At 41.4% G+C, this 21,364-nt stretch overlaps 1 protein-coding gene across 4 annotated transcripts in view; it reads right to left on the bottom strand.

Annotated features, from left to right (window-relative positions):
- Positions 1-474: 474 nt before the first annotated feature.
- Positions 475-21,364, bottom strand: part of megf10 (multiple EGF-like-domains 10) — a 176,276-nt gene continuing 155,386 nt past the window's right edge. For 2 of the 4 annotated variants that reach the window (XM_073048477.1, XM_073048478.1), the window contains exons 21-25: positions 16,805-16,932; positions 15,798-15,924; positions 13,824-13,868; positions 11,925-12,131; positions 475-2,020 (exon numbers count right to left, since the gene is read on the bottom strand). In XM_073048477.1, coding sequence (XP_072904578.1) covers positions 1,866-2,020; positions 11,925-12,131; positions 13,824-13,868; positions 15,798-15,924; positions 16,805-16,932 — 662 coding nt within the window. In that variant the 3' untranslated portion in view covers positions 475-1,865. The remainder of the gene's footprint in view (positions 2,021-11,924; positions 12,132-13,823; positions 13,869-15,797; positions 15,925-16,804; positions 16,933-21,364) is intronic. The other 2 variants (XM_073048479.1, XM_073048480.1) reach the window with 1 other exon arrangement.

Raw genomic sequence — 21,364 nt, 5'->3', positions numbered from 1 at the left:
GGACAAAGGGATGAAGATTATGGAATCTGATAGGAGAGGAAGGTGGAACGTGGAATAAAGGGAGGGAGGTGGGGAGGAGTATAGACAAGTGGAGAGGATGGCAAAAGGAAAGAGAAATGGCAATGGGAGCCAGGTGGATTAAAAGGACAGAGAAAAAGGACAGTGGTGGAGCAGCTGCTACAATATGTTGTTTTACTCATTACTTCCTGTAGACCCAGCCAGGCACCTATACCCATCAGAACTCAATCAGTCCCAGAACTTCTGAACAACTCTCAGTGGTGGACACGTACTGTAAATCCTCCAGCTGGAGGATATTGTGTGACTTTGCTGCTTTCAGTGCTTCTTCCCAATGTTGTTACACAATGGAGAATCAACTGATTCATCATCTTGGGGAAGATACTAGGTGGTAATCAAGAGGCGGTTTCCTTATCCATGTTTGATCTGAAATCATGTGACAGGAAAATAGACTAAACACACTTTTGAAAGTAATTTTTATTAAAAAGCTGGTGACAAACACTCTCTACATAAAACAGATATAATGCTGAAAGATTTAAAGAAGAATGAAAACCATTTAATGCTGGAATTCACTTGGACTAAATGAATTGCAATAATACACTTACATTGTTTGTTATGGTTTAAACTGATCAAGAGAAAATACATAAATAATGTAATAAAGACGTTATTGCTCGGCTAAAATGGTCTTCGTGGGCAGTATATTTAATGTCACAATGCAATCCAGCTATAGTGCAACAGCACTTACAAATTAATGATACTGACAGGGCAAGATTTTTTTCTGTACAGTTTTAAGTTCATTAAACAAATTACCACTTGTCAGTCAGTTTAACCTGGTTTGTCTCTATGTACAATTTATCATACAATACACAGGATTAATAACGTAGGCTCAGGATTCTGACACAACGTTCTAATTACACAAAAACTACACTCGCGTGTAACAATGAAAACAACCGTTAAACTGAACGCAGATTTAAATGCAAAGAACAAGAGCATATATCACCAGAACACGGGGTGGTTATTGGAAAAGTAAAGACAAAAGGAAACTAAATACACTAATTTTTTTTAAACAAATTTATTTGTGATGCACAAGACCAGCTTAAGCACAGCATTGTTTTTATCTTACAAGAAGCTCGCAGAGACAGAAGAAACGGAAGATGGCTGTGACTGCAATAGGCTCAAAAGTTTGTGGCTACAAAGCAATAGAAGTCTCCAAAGGATGCTTGCATTTACAGTGTGCTTTTTAATCACTAAGAATCCATTAATGACTTGCACTTTGCTGTGACCACTTGCACTCGTCATGTAGTTGCTTCGTTTCCTCAGTTAAGTCAAAACTGTTCTATAAAAAATATAAGAACTAAAATATTTTTACCTATTTAAAGAAATGAGTATCAATATGTATTATTGAGTATTATTTATGTATATGTGGAATGACTTACTTAAAAAGTTAGTGAGATTTTTAGGAATGGCATGTTGTAAGGTGGAAATGTTTCAAAGGACCTCCTTTCCAAAAAATTGTTAGGCAATTAAGTTCTTCACTAGCAATGTTTTCCACAAGGTAAATTATAAAATATTACCATCAATGCATGAAGGTGCCTGGTTTAATGTCAACCCTCAAAGACACAGAAAAAGAAAGCAAAAGAAGGAATTTTATAAAGGGGTTCTCTTGAGTTGTGTGGCGGCCTTCAAAATTTTCCTGCTCTTCATCTGTAACACAGTTGAGCACTGGTGGTAAATCGTCATTGAAATTCATGCAGAGGAGCTGGGAAGACATTGGCCAGACTCCTTTTGTTGTTACCCCAGGGAGCTGTTCAATTGGACACTTTTCCATCCGTAAATTGTGGCCATCCAATTCACTCATTGTCGTTCATTTTATGTGATGTTGAAGGGCTGTTTCGAGCTGGTAGCAAGTCATAATGGCAGGGGATGTGACTGTTCTTGGGCAGGTCATAAGGGCCAAAGGGAGCACCGCCACTGCATGTTCCATGAATGACACTTACTGTTGGTTCTAGAGCACAAGAATATCATAATTAATGATTACACTTGTTAAGGCTTATCTGTGACACAAAGTCATAGAATTATACAACACAGAAACAGGCTTCGTGGCCCAACTGGCCATCCCAAACAGGATGCCCCTTCCAAGCTAATCCTATACCCATACATCCACATTTAACTCATAACCTTCTAATCTTACCCAGTTATCTTTATTGTACCTGCCTAAACCACTTCCTTCAGTGGTTCAATCCATATAGATACTACCACCCTTTGTGTAAATAAGTTGCTCTCAAGTTCCTATTAAATGTTTCCCTTCCCACCTTAAACCTTTGCCCTCTAGTTCTCGATTCCCCAGCTCTGAGAAAAACACTGAGTGCATTCACCCTATCTATTCCCTGATGAATTTATACACCTCTATAAGATCACCTCTCAGTCTCCTTTATTCCAAGGAATAAAGTCTTAGTATGTCCAACCTCCCCCTCTAACACAGTCCTTCAACATGCTTGTATGTCTTTCCTGCATTCTTTCCAGTTTAATTACGTATTTCCTATAACAGTGTGACCAAGGCTGAACAAATACTCCAAGTGCAGACTCACCAGCATCAATACAGTCCCACCATGACCTCCCATCTTTTATACAGTAATTATGAAGCCCAGCATGCCAAAGGCCTTCTTCGCCACTCTGTCTACTTGTGATTCATTTTCAGTGAACTCTGTACTTGTATTCTAATGTCTCTCTGTTCTACAACACACCCCAGAGCCCTGTCATTCACTGTTAAAGTCCTACTTGGATTATACTTTCCAAAATGCACATCCTGCATTTACCTGAATTAAATTCCATTTGCCATTGTTCAGCCCACTTACTCAGCTGATCAAGATCCCCCTGTAAATTTTGATAACTTTCTTCATAATCCAATAGAGCACCTATTCTCATGTCATCCCCAACCTGACTAATCATAGCGTCGTCAGTCTTATCCAAATCATTGATATGCATGAGGAACAACAATGGGCCCCTCACTGATCCCCGAGGCACAGCACTAGTCATGGGCCTTCAGTTTGAGAAGCAATCTTCCACCATCACCTCTGCTTTCTCCAACAAGCTAATTGAATATCCAGTTAGCCAGCTCTCCTTGGATTTTATGCTATCTATCCTTCCAGAGCACCCTACTAACTGGAATCTTATCAAAGGCCTTACTGAATACCATATAAACCACATCTACCATTCTGCCATCATGAACCATCTTGACTACATCATCAAAAACTCAACCAAGTTCATAAGATACGGTCTTCCATTTACAAAGCAATGCCGACTCTGTGTTCATCCCTTGCCTTTCCAGATTTATGTTTATTTCATCCCTCAGAATCCTCTCCAATAACTTACCTACCACAAATGTTACACTTACTGATTTGCAATTCCAGTATTTTCTTTGTTGCCCTTTCTAAAAAAAGGCACAATATACCCTCCAGTCTACAGGCACCTCACTGTGGTTAATAATGATGCAGGTATCTCAACCAGGACTCGCACAATTTCTTCTCTGGCCTCCCACTGTGTTCTTGGATGTAATTGAGCAGGCTCTGGACACTTGTCCGACTTCATATATTTTGAGACATCCAGCACCTCCTCTACCATAATGCAGGTTACCCCCAAGATTTTACCAATTACTTTACCTAGTTCTGAAGTTGCCATGTCTCTCTTCACAGTAAAAACAAAGCAGAAACACTCATTATAGACCTTGCCAATCTCAGGCAACTCTACACAAGAACGTACCCTTTGGTCTATGAAACATCCTTTCCTCTCTCTAGTTACTCTTTCTTCCTTAATATACTTATAAAATCTCTCAGAATTTTCCTTAATCCTCTCTGCCAAAGCCATCTCAATTCCCTTTCTGCCCTCCAACTCAACATTAACCTTTAGGGAATCTTGTATGAAGTCTTCCAAGTCCATTTGCACATTGAATTTTTGAATTTCCTCCCCATTTATAAAATAGTCTAGGCTTTTATGCCTTCTATAAAAGCACATGACCTTACAGTTCCCTACGTTGTATTCCATCTGCCACTTCAATGCCCATTCTCCTAATCTGTCTAGGTCCCGCTGCAGACTCCCTACTTCCTCAGCACCACTTTCCCCTCCACCTACCTTTGTATCATCTGCAAACTTGGCAACAAAGCCCATCCATTCCATCATCTATATCATTGATATACAGCATAAAATGAAGTGGTCCCAACACTGACCAATGCGGAACACCACAGTCACTAGCAGAAATCAGTAAAGGCTGCAGTTATTCTACTCTTTCCCTCTTGTCAATACTTTATCCATCTTTCCTATAACACCATGGGCTCATAGCTTGTTAAGCAGCCTCGTGTGCAACATCTTGTGAAAGGCCTTCTAAAAATCCAAGTATAGAATGTTCACCAATTATCCTGTGTCTATCCAGCTTGTTATTTCATCAAAGAATCCCAACAGATTTGTCAGGCAAGATTTTCCCATGCTGACTATGGTCTATTTTATCATGTGCCTCCAATTACTCTGAAACCACAAGCTTAACAATCGACTCCAACATCTTCCTAACTATAGAGGTCAGGTCTGTAATTTCCTTTCTTCTGCCTACCTCCCTTCTTGAAGAGTGGAGTAACATTTGCAATTTTTGCAGTCCTCCAGAACCATGCCAGAATCTAGTGATTCTTGAAGGATCTTTACTAGTGCCTCCACAATCTCTTTGTCTATCTTTTTCAGAATCTTGGTGTGTAGTCCATCTGATCCAGGTGACTCAACTACATTCAGACCTTTCAGTTTCCCAAGCACCTTCTCCCTAGTAATAACAACGACACTCACTTCAGCCCTCTGACACTCTCGAGCTTCCGGCATACTGCTACTGTCTGCCACAGTGAAGACTGATCCAAAATACTTACTCAGTTCATCTTTGTCCTTCATTATTACCTATCTAGCATCACCTTCCAGCATCCCAATATCTACTCTTGCCTTCTTCAAAATCCTTCACTCCCCTATTATGGAAAAAACTATTTAACTGTGTCTTAAGTATATTTAAAGAGATCGTCTCCACGGCTTCTCTAACCTCCACTGGTTCACTAACCTCAGAGTAGTTCCTCATCAGCTCCATCCTAAATCTATTCCCCTGAAACTTCTTGTTATATTCCCTAGTTGTAGATTCACCTACCAGTGGAAACAACTTTCTTGCCTCTATTTTATCTATCCTGTCAATCTTCTGAATTCCAGTATAGTCCCAAGTTACTCAATCTTTCTTCATAGGTTATCCCTCTCATTTCCGTATTCAACCTCGTGAAGCTCCTTTGAACCTTCTCCAAAGCCAGAATATCCTTCCTTAAGTAAGGAGACCAGAACTGCATTCTGTTCTCCAGGTGCAGCCTCACTATTTGTAACAAAGTTGTAACTCATCCCTCTTATACAAGTCAACTCTGCTAGAAAGAGATCTCAATGGTTTAAAAAGTCTGAATTCCTGTGCCCTACACCAATTTTTCAGCCATGTACTTATTTGCCATGTCTTCTTATCCTTACCCTCACTTCCACATTATTACACCTGAGGTACCACTTTGTAACTCCTTCTATAGCTCCCTGTATTCACTCTGCATTCCCTCATTCCCTTCTCTAATTATGTCATTTGTTCTAATGTGCATGATGACTTCTGTCTGCAGACATTCCTCACTGAGAATGTTCTGTGAGGTGGTATGTATTCAGAGATATAGACCATTCTCAACAGAGCAGAGAAAGGTTGAGAGCTTCAATTTCCTAGGAGTGAACATCACCAATAGCTTGTCCTGGTCCAACCTTGTAGACACTATGGTCAAGGAAGCTCACCAACACCGCTCCTTCTTCAGGGGACTAAGGAAATTTGGCATCCCATTGACTCTCATCAATTTTTATAGATACATGTATATATCTGGTATGGTTACTGCTCTGCTTGAGACTGCAAGTAACCACAGAGAATTGTGGAAGCCATAGGACCATAAGGCCATAAGATATAGGAGCAGAAGTAGACCATTCGGCCCATCGAGTCTGCTCCGCCATTCAATCATGGGCTGATCCAATTCTTCCAGTCATCCCCACTCCCCTGCCTTCTGACACAGCTCAGCACATCACAAATACCAGTCATCCTTCCATGGGCTCTTTTTAGGTTTCTTGCTGCTTAGGTAAGGCAGTCAATGTAATCACACGAGTTCACACATTCTCTCTTCCCCCTCCCATTGGGCAGAACAGACAAAAACCTGAAAGCACATTCAACTAGGCTGAAGAACAGTTGTTAACAAACTATTGAATGGTCCCCTGGTATGATAAATTGAACCTTCCACTTCATTATCTGTCTCATTGTGGCCTTGCAACCTATTGTCTACCTGCACTGTACTTTCTCTATATCTGTATATTTTGCGTTCTGTTACTGCTTTCTGTTGTTCTATGTCAGTGCACTGATGTATGGAAATAACGTGTATGGATTACATGCAAAACAGTTTTTTTTCATTGTACCTCAGTAATGTGAGAACAGCAAACCAACCTACCAAGGAAGGAGGATGTTCTTGAAGGTATTTACAATAGTATTTTACATTGTATAATAAAATAAACAGCTGCCTATAACTGAAGGATCAGTAACAAGAGAACATTGATTAAAGCTGATGGACAAAAGAACTTAAGAATGCTTGTTTTATGTAGTCTACATATTTAGGATTTAGAAATCTCAGATGGCATTGAACAGCTTTTGCCCCTGGTAATATCACTCAGGATATTACACTGCTGATAGATATATTAAAACAGAAAACTGGAGTAAGCCATTATGGACCTTGAAGCTTTCTCTGCCATTCAACAGGATCATGGCTGATCATCAACTTGATTCTGTATCCCCCCTCTATCCCTATACTTCAACATTTATTGAGTTGAGAAATGTATCTACCTCTTCATTAAAAATATTCTGTGACTTTAGCTCCAGAATTCTCTATGGTAAAGAAATCCTCAAGTTTGCCACACTTTGAGTGAGGACATTACTCTTCATCTTAGTCTGAATTATTTTCCCCCCATAAGACTATGACCCCTCATTGTAAAGGCCCCAGTCAGGGAAAACGCTCCTGACATCCAGTCTGTTAGGATATTTCCTGAAGCTAGCTGCCATTTCATGATCCTGGCATTATTCACTGAGTGATTTCCACTCAATAGTATTTCCCAACAAGATATTATTCAGGACATTCCCCTGATGATACTAAAGGGCAAAACTGTCCAGGGTATTCATCTGGTGATTTTGGTCAGGGAATTCCCCTGGTGTCATTGACTGGTATATTCACTGGACAATATTCATCAGTGGTAGCATTGACCGGGATAATGCTCTGTGGACACTGTTCAAGATATTTCCCTTAGTGAAATTGATCAGTATATTACACTATGGTGACATTGGCTGGAAAATTCCCAATGGGGATTTTGATCAGGATGCACAGATACAAGGTCTATTTGGGAATGATTTAGCTCTCCTTGCTTACAGTTCTTGGGCAGTTCAAATTAACTTCAGTGGCTATTGTAGGAATGACTTAGTGTAAGCATGGGACACTGAGGCTTTAGCAAGACAAGGAAGGCTTGCTAAAGTCCCCTTCTTTTTGATTGTACAGGTAGAACAGTGGGAATGATAGCCAGGGCAGTGGTATGCTCCTCTTGCAAGATATTGGAAGTCTGGGAGACCGCTAGTGTCCCTGATAGCTGCACCTGCAAGAAGTGCATTGAAGACCTTGAAGGAAACTGGAGCAGTGAGAACTCCTGATCATTCAGGAGGCTGAGGGGCTGATAGACAGACGTTACAGGGAAGTAGTCACACCTAAGTTGCAGGAAGCACGTAGTTGGGTGACTGTCAGGAGAGAGAAAGGGAATAGGGAGTCAGTGCAGAATGACCTTGTGGCTGCTCCTCTCAAAACCACTTTGGACACTACTGGGAGGACAACCTACTTGAGGAAAGCCACAGCAGCCATGTATCTGACACGGAATCTGCCTTTGTGGCTCAGAAGAGGAAGGAGGAGAAGAGAAGAGCAGTAGCGATAGTGGGGGTTCAATGGTTAGGGAAAGAGACGAGATTCTGTGGACGAAAACAAGCCTTGTGGAGGGTATGCTGCTTCCCTGGTGCCAGGGTCAGTGGCATCTTGGACCACATGCTTAAGCTTAAAGAGGAGGTTGAGCAGCCAAAAATTGTGGTATGCGTTGGTACCAATGACACAGGTAGAAAAAGGGATGAGGTCCTGAAGGGATAATATCAGGAGCTAGATAGCAAGCTGAAAAGCAGGACCTCAAGGGTAGTAGTCCTTGGTTTGCTGCCTGTGTCATGTGCCAGTGAGGGTAAGAATATGGTCACCAAATTACAGGAAGGATATTAATACCTTTGAAAGAGTGCAGAGAAGGTTTACAAGGATGTTGCCGGGACTTGAGAAACTGAGTTACAGAGAAAGGTTGAATAGGTTAGGACTTTATTCCCTGGAGAGTAGAAGAATGAGGGGAGATTTGATAGAGGTATATAAAATTATGATGGGTATAGATACAGTGAATGCAAGCAGGCTTTTTCCACTGAGGCCAGAGGAGAAAAAAACCCAGAGTACATGGGTTAAGGGTGAAGGGGGAACAGTTTAAAGGAAACATTAAGGGGGGGCTTCTTCACGCAGAGAGTGGTAGGAGTGTGGAATGAGCTGCCAGATTCAGTGGTAAATGAGGGCTCACTTTTAACATTTAAGAAAAACTTGGACAGGTACGCGGATGAGAGGGGTATGGAGGGATATGGTCCAGGTGCAGGTCGGTGGGTCTAGGCAGAAAAATGGTTCGGCACAGCCAAGAAGGGCCAAAAGGCCTGTTTCTGTGCTGTAATGTTCTATGGTTCTATATGGCTGACGAATTGGTGTTAGGGCATGTTTTCAAATTTGTGTCATCTCTTCTGGGGAAGGTAGGACCTGTACAAAAGGGACGGATTACATCCGAACTCAAGAGGGACCATTGTTATTGCAGGAAGGTTTGCTAGAGCTGTTGCAGAGGGTTTAAAATAGGTTGGTAGGGGATGGAAGCTGTATTATCAGATGCTGGAGCAGTAGTTGAAAAGGTAGATGCAATGTGTAGAGAGACTGTGAGGAAGGATAGGCATTGGATAAGGCATAGGACATTGTGGCAATTACAGAAACTTGGCTCTTGCAAGGGCAGGATTGGCTGCTTGATGTTCTGGGGTTTAGATGTTGCAAAAGGGAGGAAAGTAAAAGAGGTGGGGGGAGGAGGTGGCATTGTTAATCAGGGATAGTATCACAGCAGCCGAAAGGGAGGACATTGTAGAGGGACTGTCTACTGAGCCAGTGTGGGTGCTAGTCAGAAAGAGGAAGGGAGCAATCACTCCATTGGAAGTATTCTATAGGCCCAACAATAGCAACCAGCACACTGAGTAGTCAGATTTTGGAAATGAGAGGAAAATAACAGGGTTGTTGTCATGGAAGGATTTCTGACATAGTATATGGACAGGCTGTCTAGAGGAGAGGCCTTACTGGATCCAGCATTAGGTAATAGTCCTGGTCAGGTAACAGATCTCTCAGTGGGTGTGTATTTGGGAGATGGTGACCACAATTCCCTAACCTCAGGATAGCCATGGATAAGGACAGAAACAGACAATATGGGAAAGTAACTGGAGGAGATGGTATCAGACTAGACCTGGGAAGTATAAATTGGGAACAGATGAACACAGGGAAATGCACAGTAGGAGTGAGGTAGTTGTTTAGAAACCACTTGCATGGGGCTTTGAATAGGTTTGTCCCATTGAGGGAGGGAAAGGATGTTGGGTGACTAAATGTTCCTCCTCTCATGGTTGACAAGAGAGGAGGAACATTCAGTCAAGATGAAGGTGGAGGCAAGCTTAAAAATAAACAGGGCTCTTGAGAGTTACAAGAGAGCCAAAAAGGAGCTTAAGAAGTGACTTAGGAGAGATAAAAGGGGACATGAGGAAGTCTTGTTGAGTAGGAAAAAGCCAAGGTGTTCTACACATGCGCCAAGAACAGGAGGATAGCTAGAGTGTGGCTAGGACTGCTCAAGAATAAGGGAGAAACATATGCCTGGAGACAGAGGAGGTAGGCAAGGTCCTTAATGAATACTTTGAAACAAAGTAAGGACATTGAAACATTCACCAGAGAGGGACTCTGATGAACGTTAGACTAATGCACTAATGCACTGGAGCATGTCAAGGTTAAGAAAAAAGATATTTTGCAGCTTCTGAAAAACGTTGGGATAGATAAATCCTTGGGGCCAGATGGGTTGTATCCCTGGTTAACATGGGATGCAAAGGAAGAAATTTCTGGGACATTGACTACAATCTCTGCACCCTTCCTGGCCACAGAAGTATTACATAAGGACTGGAGAATGGAAAATGTTGTTCTGTAGTTCAATAAAGGTAATAAGGATAATCCTGGGAAGTACAGACCAGTGAGTTTTACATCAGTGGTGGGCAAATTATTGAATATTCTTAGAGACAGGGTTTATGAGCATTTAGAAAAGCATAATCTTATGAGGAATAGTCAGTATGGTTTTGACAGGTTTGAGGAGGTGATGTAGCAAGCTGATAAAGGAAGAGTAGTCGATGTGGTATATATGGCATTTAGTAAGGCATTCAACAAGGTTCCTTATGGTAGGCTTATTCAGAAAGATGGGAAGCATGGGATTCATGGAAACTTGGTTGTATGGAGTTGAAATTGGCTTGCCCACAGAAGGCAGAGTGTGTTGGTAGATGAAGTGTATTCTCCCAGATGGTCGATGACTAATATTGTTTCACGGGATTTCTTCTATGACTCCTACTCTTTGTGATTTTTGTCAATGACTTGGCTAAGGAGGTGAAAGGATGGCTTAGTAAGTTGACACAAAGGTTGATGGTGTTGTGGATAATGTAGAAAACTGTTGTAGACTACAAAGGAATATAGGCAAGATGCAAAGCAGGCCAGTGAAATGGCAGATGGAGTTCAAACCAGAAAAGGGTGAAGTGATACACTTTGGAAGATCGAAATTGAAGGGGGAGTACAAGGTTAACAGCAGATTCTTAGCAGTATGGAGAAACAGAGTCCAAGGTCCAAGTCTAGAGTTCAGTCAAAGTTGCTGTGCAAGTTGATAGGGTGGTTAAGAATGCTTGTGGTACGTTGGCCTTCATTACTTGGAAGAATAAGTTCAGAAGCTGTGAGATTATGTTGCAGCTCTATAAAACTCTCATCAGACCACATAGAATATTGTGTTCAGTTCTGTTCACCTCATTATAGGAAGGATGTGGAGGTTTTCGAGAGGCTGCAGAGGAGATTTACTAAGATGCTGCCTGAATTAGATAAAATGTTTTATGAGGAAAGGCTGTGTGCATTAGGGCTATTGTCTTTGATGTGAAGGAGGATGAGAGGCTTCTTGATATGGAAGTGTATAAGATAGAGAGGCATAGATAGGATGGACAGCCTGCACCTACTACCCAGGTTGGCAATGGGTAACACCAGAGGATATCCTTGTTAAGGGCAGTGGAGGAAAGTTCATGAGAGATGTCAGATGTAGGTTTTTTTTTACACAGAGAGTGCTAAGTGCCTGTAACACACTGCCGGGATGGTGGTAAGGACTGGATAGATTAGGGACATATAATCGATCCTTAATGGACTTGTGAATGTAAGAAAAATGGAAGGTTATGGACTGTGTAGGAGGAAAGGATTATATTGATTGTGGAGTACGTTTAAAAGGTCGGCATGACATCGTGGGCTGACTGCACTGTACTCTACGTTCTATGTTTTTTGATGGAAGATTGTTCACTAAATGTAATCTTCACAAGAATGTTTTTAGATAAGGAAACAAAATGGAAACAGTGGTAAACTGTCAGATGTTTCACAGTCAAGTACATACAAAACATTATTAGGAACATAGTGATTATCTAAACTTACCAACTTCATAGACATTTTTATTAGCTGAAGTGGAGTTGCCAATCTCAGCATACGGTGAATCACGACGAGCTGGAGATTTCATCTCTACGTAGCCACACTCTGAATTCTTGGATGTAAAAATCGGTGGATCTTTGATGGTGGCGTATGGGTTCTCAGTACTGTTGAGTGAGCATGTGCTAGCACTGAAGCCTGAAGTCTTTACCAGATCTGTGGGAATGATAGGAAATTGCACATTAAAAATAAAGGGGGGGGGGTGAATTTAAAATTACATCTGATGATGATAATATACTCTGGAAGATGTGGCAACACCTGCACTGGGAAATCACATTAACCCTTTGGCTTCTAGCCATTCCAGAGAACCTTCACATTCCTTTCCGGCAATGTTTCTTGGGATTTAAGCTTATTCCCCCAGTTGAAACACTACCCCTCACCCAAAAGTGTTACAGCAATGAATCCAGTGAATCAGCACCAATAACCACAATATTTATATTCTTGTTCAAATATATTTAATTTCTACATATAGGAAAAAAAACAGGTAGCTATGGACATCCCCCCTCCCACTCACTTAATTTTTCTATGCTCTGCACATCACTTTCTCACTTGTTATTTTGGTACTTCACACTTACACATTTTTCTCAATGTTCCAGATTTTAACTCTGCTGCAATTTATTCTTCTGATCAAAGATCATCAAACTGCAACATTAACTCTTTAAATTCTCTCTCAGAAGATGATGACTGATATGCTATTTCCAATGCTCTGTATGTTTATTAATGTTTTGAAGTTTGCGTCGAACCTGACAGCAAAGGAGGAAGCAGCTGGAATGCAGAGGCTACAGAGCGTGATGGACTCAGCCACTTCCTTCAAGAGTACAGCTCTCCTCGCCGCCGAGCACACTCACAAGAGATATTGTCTCAAAAAAGGTGGCATCCATCATCAGGGACCCCCACCATCCCAGCCATGTCCTTTCCTCAATGCCACCAGCAAGAAGGGGGCACACAAGGCTGAAGACCCACACCTCAAGGTTCAACAACAGCTTCTTCCCCACTGCTATCAGGTTCTTGAACCAACCTGAAAAACCTTTACATTACCTTGAACTATATTTACCTTTCTCTCTCTAAAATTGCACTGGTACCGTTATATTTATTTTGTTGGATTTCTTTTGCACGTGCAAGTTATATATAAATTATGTTAATTTATAGTATGTTTGTAATGTCCTGCCTGCTGCTGCTAAAAACGTTCATAGCACTTACATCCTGTGACAACGTTAATACTGAATTTGAGGCCTCTTCGGGCTTTGTCCCTCTGCCAACTTGTTGAAAGAGCTCTAAAATTAATCTCCACTCGAAACTGTTTCTCCCCTCATGGCTTTGCAAATTTTTCCTTTTCAGATTTCCCCCCCCCCCCAATTCTTTTTGATGTTGCGGAACATTGTTTAATCAGAATGTGATGGTTGAGCTCTTCATTTTAGAGTTGAAATTGAAGTTGTGAAGACTGGTCTTTAATAGGCCGAATGTCATTTGACAAGGCCGTGTTTTCAATCAAAAGGGCCCCAAAAGTTTTACTTGATCTCACTCAATAATTTAAATGACTGAATGGGTAAATGCTGTGTAAGTGTCTCTGATTCCACCACGATGACAGATCACTGAAAATTTATGAACTTGTACTGTAGAGATTGATGGTAAATGGCCACTCACTGAACCGTTAACATTTACTAATTTACTGTACTCATCCGTGAGAGAGAGAGAGAGAGACAGAGCGATACTGCTCCTGCCACAGAGAGGAGACCAATGGCTCATTGTTTTGCTGTTACAATCTGTAGCTTGTTTATCTATAACTCAGCTCTGTGTCTCAGAAGAGTATAAACCCTTTGAAGACACAGAGACCATTTGAAATTTTACCTTTCAGAGACTTTCCCATGTATCCCCTATCAGCACTAAAGGCACCTGTGAGCAAACAAAAAAAAAAATTAACCAATAGAGAGATGGCAATTTGGCAAGACAGAGATTACCCAGAAAATTGTGTTTGATTTGGGAAGCAAATCTGGGAAGGAAGGTATCATCCTTGGAATATTATTGGAACAAAAATAATTGAAGGGACATATTGCAAAGGTTCCTCGAGTGTAGCAGATTTGGGGATCTGTAAGTGTTTAAAATATTGAAAAGAATTGAGAGGGGAGGTGACGAAAAACCTTCCTACTCTGCTGAACAAAACAGAAGTAGAATTAGTCTACAAAGGAGATGGGAAAACAAGGGAACATTCCCCTCAAAAATCTGCTGGGGCTGATGGTTATTGAATATTCACAGGCCTACTGTTTAAGCAGTGGGATAATGGAAGCCAGGTAGATAGATAGGTGGAAGATATGGATTAGTCATCATCTAAATGAACAGGGGACACAAGAGACATCAGATTCTGGAATCTGGTGTCTATGGAGGAAAGTGTACGGTCGATGTTTCCTTCCACAGATGCTGCCTGGCCTGCTGATTTCCTCCAGAATCTTGTTTGTTGATCTAAATGATCAGACTTGAAGCACTGAATGACTACAATCAAATATTAGTGGATAGTGAAATCAGATGGATCATAATGAGGGGGAGATCTGACTTGCATAATGTTGGATGGCTGAGAAAAATCATTACAAGTCTGTGTGTTTTTAAAGATCAGTCTATGATAAATCAATGGGCCTTACCACCGGGGGAGCAGTCTTAAAATGAAGAATTGCTCATTAAAGAAAGAGGAAAACTTTTCTCACAGAAGGTTGCAAAACTTTGATTTTTTTAATCACTGAATATACTTGGGGTGGAGATTGATATTTTATCTGACTACAGCAGAATAATTGTAATGAAGAATCTTGAATTTCAAAGTTCAATCAAGCTTAGCCAAGGATTAGAAACTTTGGTCTGGATCAGGTTTGAGGAGCCAGATGGCACACTCCTGCTATTATTGCTTTTCCTCTGTCAGTTTTTCTTCAGGATTAACCCAGCAAAGCAAAATGGATGGTAGAAATTTAGAACTCCCTTCCACGATTGATAACAAGCACTGGTCAATTGTTAATTTTAAATCAAACTGATAGCTTTCTGTTAGGCAAAGCCTAAACGAATGAGGGGAAAGGAAGATAGGTAGGTTAGAGATTATCTGTGATCTCAATATAAGTAGGCTTGTCCTGCTCCTCTTACTTTTAATGTTCTGTCAAACAATCTGGAGTACAATTAAATTAGTAGTTGGAAATATTCACATATCTATGTTGATTTATCTGGCATGTTCTAGAATGTCTACTGAAGCCAAATGGCACTGAGAGGCGGGTGTGGCTAATTCTGATTGTTGAAAGTTGCTTCCATCATGAGAGGTTAGTTTAGAAACTGCATCAGCTTTTCCATTGGTTGGTTAGCCGCCTGATGTCCTTTTCTAAATATCCCGGGTATAAAATAGCATGCAGAAGAGGCTTGCTCTCTCTTCCTTTGTTTGAAGCAATGTGCACATAGCCTTTGGGAAGATGTGCTCTGCGTGCACTTTTAGCTAAGTATGCTTGTTGAATATTCAGCTTTGTAGTTTCTGTAACTTGGAGAACGTGAATGTTTGGTTGAAATTTTTACTGCTAGTAAAAAATGGTTAATATATTTATCCGTAGTCAGGGTTTTCTGTCTTACTCACCAGACCCGCAAATCTGATTCAACGGTGCAGGGAGCATCTTTACTAAACAGTTGAAGGAGATGGTTCCTCAAAAGTAGCAACTAGACAACGGAATAATGCTGATCTGTCTAGCAACAGTCCCATCCCAGGAATTAAGTATTCAGAATCAAAAAGACAATCATTAAACAAATTATAACCCTGCACAACTTCTTTCTTCTTAATTAACAATAATGGAGAAAACAAAATACCTAAATCATTAGGATAGCCGCCTTGCTTCCAGTCTGCGGGTAGAGTTGCTGTGTAGTCCATAACGGGGCCGCGCTTTCCCTGACTTTTAAGATTCTTAATGTTAACGAACAGCTGATTGTTTTTTGACTGTTGATCAAAAATGAAAAATTAAATTACATCATCAGTAGAATTTAATAGTATGCAGCTTTATGAGTCAGAGCTTCTCTGGGTTATTCTTGTTGAACTCAAGCATTGACATCAAATAGGTAAGTTGAAGGTCTTATCCACAGCCTAGCATGCATCATCCCAATTGGCAGCTTTTTGATGAAAGTACTAACTAGCATTTGAAAGATGAAAATGAAAGGTGAAGAATTTCCATTTCTTTAACAACCCTTTACATCTACAAGACACTGCAAAGATCTTTAGAGGCAATGAAGAACCTTTGAAATGCAGTGTGGGGAACCCAGCAGTCAATATGTATACAGCGTGTTCCCACAAAAAGATAAGGATTAGTTAATTTGTTTTAATGACTAAATGAAGCACTGATAATGATGAGAGAAAGATAGTAAATTAGGATATTTGTAAATCATAACTTATGAGCCAACTCAGTACACAAAGGTAACGACAGCTCTTTGGTAAACCCAATGCTTCTCATAGCTTTTTTTTTGTTTTAAATATCAAAGATTGATTTTTTTCAACACTGCTCAACTGCATTAAATGCACTGCACGGCCTTTGGATGCACCTTTATCATAGATGACAGAATCAAATTTTGGGCGACGAGTTTCATCAATGGCCGATACTCTTGTACTCATTCAGCACCAAGCAATCTGGAATTCCTTCTGTACCTTCCTGTAGTGCACATTTTTTAAGTGGATGCATGAGGTCACAAAACTGTAATTGTTGTCATTTCTGAGACACACGGCAGATAGTGCAGGATGGCTATCAATTGTAGTTAAGACTAACCCTTACAGCTTATGGTAACTAAATCCGCAGACATTCCCATTTGTATATATGACTGAGCTTTACCTTTCCAGATGTGCTGTGTTGGCAATTGTTGGCGTGCGCTGGACTCCCACACTGGGCCAAGGTATGATAGCTTGGATTGGAGAAATAGCGGGTGTTTCCATTCCCAGTATTTCCTTGTGCCATATTTTCTACAAAGAGGACAGTCAATTGGAGTCAGAAAATATCCTCACCTTTGCAATTACACTCAAAATTTCTTCTCCAAGTTGTCTATAAATACGGATTCAGGCCACTTCAATACATTGATTCAATGAAACAAAATTACCTGGCCTTTATTTAGTGCTTTAATATAGTAAGCCAACTCAACACATGTTACTGATATGCTAATATATTTCATACCTAACCACATACTTGGGCATTCTAATACAAAACAGGCTGCAGATGCTGGAATCTGGAGCAAAAAGCAAACTGCTGGAGAGCTCAGTGGGTCAGGCACCAGCTGTGGGAGCAGAGGAACAGTTAACATTTCAGGTTGAGACCCAGCGTTCGGACATTTTTGGACACCTGATTTTGTCATAGCAAGTTCCACTCCACGTCAGTTTAAAAGATCAGGTGACTACTTTTAACAATGTTGATAAGGAAAAAATGAACTTCTTTGAAATGAAGGCCATGGAATCATATTTGTGAACTTTGGAGAAGAGCCAGATGAAACAGAAAGCTTCATCCAAAAGATCGCACATCTGGTAGCACAGCACTCCCTCAGCACTATAGTGTCAGCCTGGATTTTAATGCAAATCGTCCCATTGTCCAGATCCCACCTTCCCTAGAAGAGAGCCAGTGATCCAAAAATCTGACGTCTGCTGCAGTCTCCTTAGCCACATGTTACGCTGCATTATTTTCCTCTTTCTGGATTCACTAGCACATTGCATGGGTAGCAATCCTGAGGTCACCATCCTGGAGGTCCCGTCCTTTAACTTAGCACCTAATTCCTTGAACTCACTTCACAGGACCTTGCCATCCTTCTTGTAAAGTCTTATATCATTGATACCATGACCTCTGGATGCTCACCATCCTACTTCAGAATGCTATGGACTCGATCCAAGATATGTCTGACCCTGGTACCTGGGAGGCAACATACTGGCCAGCAATCTCATTTTCATCCACAGAATCTCATGTCTGTTCCCCTAGCCAACGAATCCCCTAAGACTACCGCTCACCTCTCTTCCCCCATTTCCCTTCTGAGCTACAGAGCCAGGGAGCTGATTATTGTGTCTTTTCCTTGCAGGTTGCCCCCCCCCCCAAACCCCCGATAATATCCTAAACAGTGTTCCTGTTATTGTAGGGAACGGCAACAGGGGCACCCTGCAGAAGCTGCTTAACTCCTTTTCCTGACGGTTACCAAGTTACCTGTGTCCCACAACCTAGGTGTAACTATTTCCTTGTATTTCCTGTCAATCAACCAGTCCATCTCCCAAGTGATCTAAAGGTCATCCATCTCCAGCTCTCCAGTGCAGCCTGCAAGAAGCTGCCGCTAGATGCACTTCTTGTAGGTCATCAGGTATACTGCAGGTCTCCCTGCCTCTCACATCCCACAAGTGGAAGACTCCATTGTCCTGGCTATCAGTTCCACTGTTCTGAATGTGCAATAAGAAAGAAATTTACCAGGAACTTAACTTAGCCTCTGTCTCTTTGTGCTAAAGCTTCTTTAGGTAAAACTTCAGCTCCTCACTCTAACACTGGCCCACTCACATCATGGCCACGCCCACAATGGCCACTACACTTACACCTAGCTTCTTTATATTGTTTATATTCTTTATACTGGCCCTTGCAAAGTGCCTAATAATCCAAACAATCTCATGCTCTCGAGAAATTCCTGAGAGGCCCTGCTTGTTTATCAAATCTGATGCTAAACTCATTGTAAATTGTCTCTGTGGCCCATAGAATTAGAGAATGGTGACAGCAGGGAAGCTCATTGAGTCCATACTGTCTCTGTTTAAATGCAGTTCATCTAGTCCAGCTCCCCCTCATAGCCCTGAATATTCTTTCCTCGGAAATACCTAACCAGCTTTTGAATCCAGAGATACCAACAACTGCAGATGCTGTGATCTGAAGGACAAGTCACTGGTGGAACTCAGCAAACCTTCCGCATCAGTAGAGGAAATAGACTGTCAACGTCTCCGGCCAAAACCCTTCCATCCAGATTGATGCTCAGTAGGGTGGGAGAGGGGTGATGGGTGAGGGGAGGAAAGGCTGGGGTATGTAGAGTGAGATAATGATAGGCAGGTGAGTTGATTAGAGCAAAGCACGGTGGAGACAGAAATGTGGGATAATGAAGTGATAACTTTAGAAGCCAGAAGACAATTAAATGTTGAATGTATATAGCGAAGAGCTGCAGAGATGATGAAAAAGCAGTGACAGAGGGTGGGGGAGGAGTGGTATGGATATTCATGTTAGAATGAGTAGAAGAACTAAATGGGGGTGCTGGAAGAGTGTCTGGCTAAAAGAAGGGGTGGAGAAAAGTTTTCTGAAGTCTACCCAGACTGAATAGGAGGTGCTGTTCCTCAAGTTTGCATTTGGAGGAGGCTCAGAACAGAACGATCGCTGTGAGGGTGAAGGTTTGGGAGAATTAAAATGGCTGGCAATTCATGGCTCCACATGGCCATAAAGGACAGAACACAGATGTGCAGCAAACCAAGCACATTTATATCAGCATACCAACACCAGACTAGACGGTCAGTTTGACCAAAATGGCAACAGTCTATCTCCCGCCACTGATTCTGACTAGCCTGCTGAGTTCCTCCAATGACTTCTCCTTCCCCCACCTTCACAGCCTGCCCATCACCTCCCTCTGGTTCCCACCTCCTCCTCTTTATTCCATGGCCCCCTATCTTCTATTACATTCCATCTTCAGCTCTTTACCTCTTCCACCTGTCACCTCCCAGATTCTTACTTCATTCCCCCTCCCTCCACCTTCTCATTCTGGTTTCCGCACACTTGCTTTCCAGTCCTGGTGAAGAATCTCAGCTTGAAATATCATCTTTTATTCCCCTCTGTAGGTGGTGCCTGACCTGAGTACTTCCAACATTGCGTGCATAGCCCTCCAGTGGCTTCCTTTTGAAACTGCCTCCTCTACTTCTGTGAAAATGCATTCCAGACTCTTGTCTCAGACTTTTTAAAACATGTTTTTGTATGTCACCACGTTCTTTTGCAAATCGCCTTTATTCTACCTCCTCCACTTCTAGATCACTCCTCTAAGAACAGCAGTTTCTACTCCACCTACACACCCTTTGATCAACTCCCTTCTGTCCATCGACACTGATCACAGCTTCTCCAGTCTACTTACAAACTAAAGTACTCATCACTGGAATGATTTAGGTAAATCTCTTCTACATCACCGCCAAAATGTTTACATCTTGCATTGGACATAATATTCCCATGGTGGCTAAATCAATGCTTTTTAAAGGTTCATAATGATTTAATTAGTCTTGTGCTCTAGACCACGATTTGTAAATATTTCATCTCAAATCCTTTACTTATTGCTTTCTCAATCTACCTAGAATCTGTGCACATCTCACTGCTCGTGTCCCTTTTAGAATTATGTCCCGTAATTTATATTGCCTCTTCTCATTCCTCCTAACTAAATCATTAATGGACCTGACTTAATTACTTCCTGTTTTTTTCTTTTTTCATCAATTATTCTATTCTTACCAAAGTGGATAAAATTCGTTGGTCCTTGCCCACAGAAACTTTCGTGGTGGCTCCAGCAAGTGTCAGTGTGACCCTTGGCAAATAATCCTGCACCTTGTAATGTGTCAGCCAGCAACATTCTCTAACAGATATCTCCTTACACTGGAAAACCAACACGTTTCAGGCAGACCAGAAAGTACCTTTCTCCAGGTTGATCTTCCAGCACTAGTCGATGTTTACCTCTGCATGCTTCCCAGTACATCCTACTGCAGAATTGAGGGGAGGGAACCCAGAATCAATGAAATCAGAGCTAACTAGCTCCGGGGTGATGCTGTAAGAATTACTTCATGTATCAGAAACCTGAAACTCTGTCCCCAAGGATGCTACTGATATTGAGAATCCATTTAAAAATGGCTAACCAATGATAGTTTATTGATTCTGAGGGTCACAGATCTATAAGATGTGTTTAAGAAACACATCAGCAGGACAGGACTGAATAGACACCTCCTGTTTTTAGCTGATGAGATTGCATCAAATGTTCTCTGAAAGGAGGAGGATTAAGGAGTGACTTGATGGAAGTTGAGATATTAAAGGAAATTTATTGTGGAATTTTGGACTAGAAGGCACAATCCCAAAATCAGTTCCAGGTCTTTCAGGAATGAAGTCAGGAAATTACTCTGTATGTATGGAGGTGGTGAAGGAAATTTGGAACCCATTTTCACAAATGAGATTATTTTCATTTCCTTCTGCAGCTGTACAGGGTCCTGGTGAGACCACACTTGGAGTATTGTGTGCAGTTTTGGTCTCCAAATTTGAGGAAGGACATTCTTGCTATTGAGGGAGTGCAGCGTAGGTTCACAAGATTAATTCCCGAGATGGAGGGACTGTCATATGTTGAAAGATTGGAGCGACTGGGCTTGTATACACTGGAATTTA

Source organism: Hemitrygon akajei, chromosome 6 (genome assembly GCF_048418815.1).
Source record: "Hemitrygon akajei chromosome 6, sHemAka1.3, whole genome shotgun sequence".
NCBI classification, from domain to species: Eukaryota; Metazoa; Chordata; class Chondrichthyes; order Myliobatiformes; family Dasyatidae; genus Hemitrygon; species Hemitrygon akajei.
The sequence above is the reverse complement of the archived record's forward strand: the minus strand, read 5'-3'. Positions and strand labels throughout refer to the sequence as shown.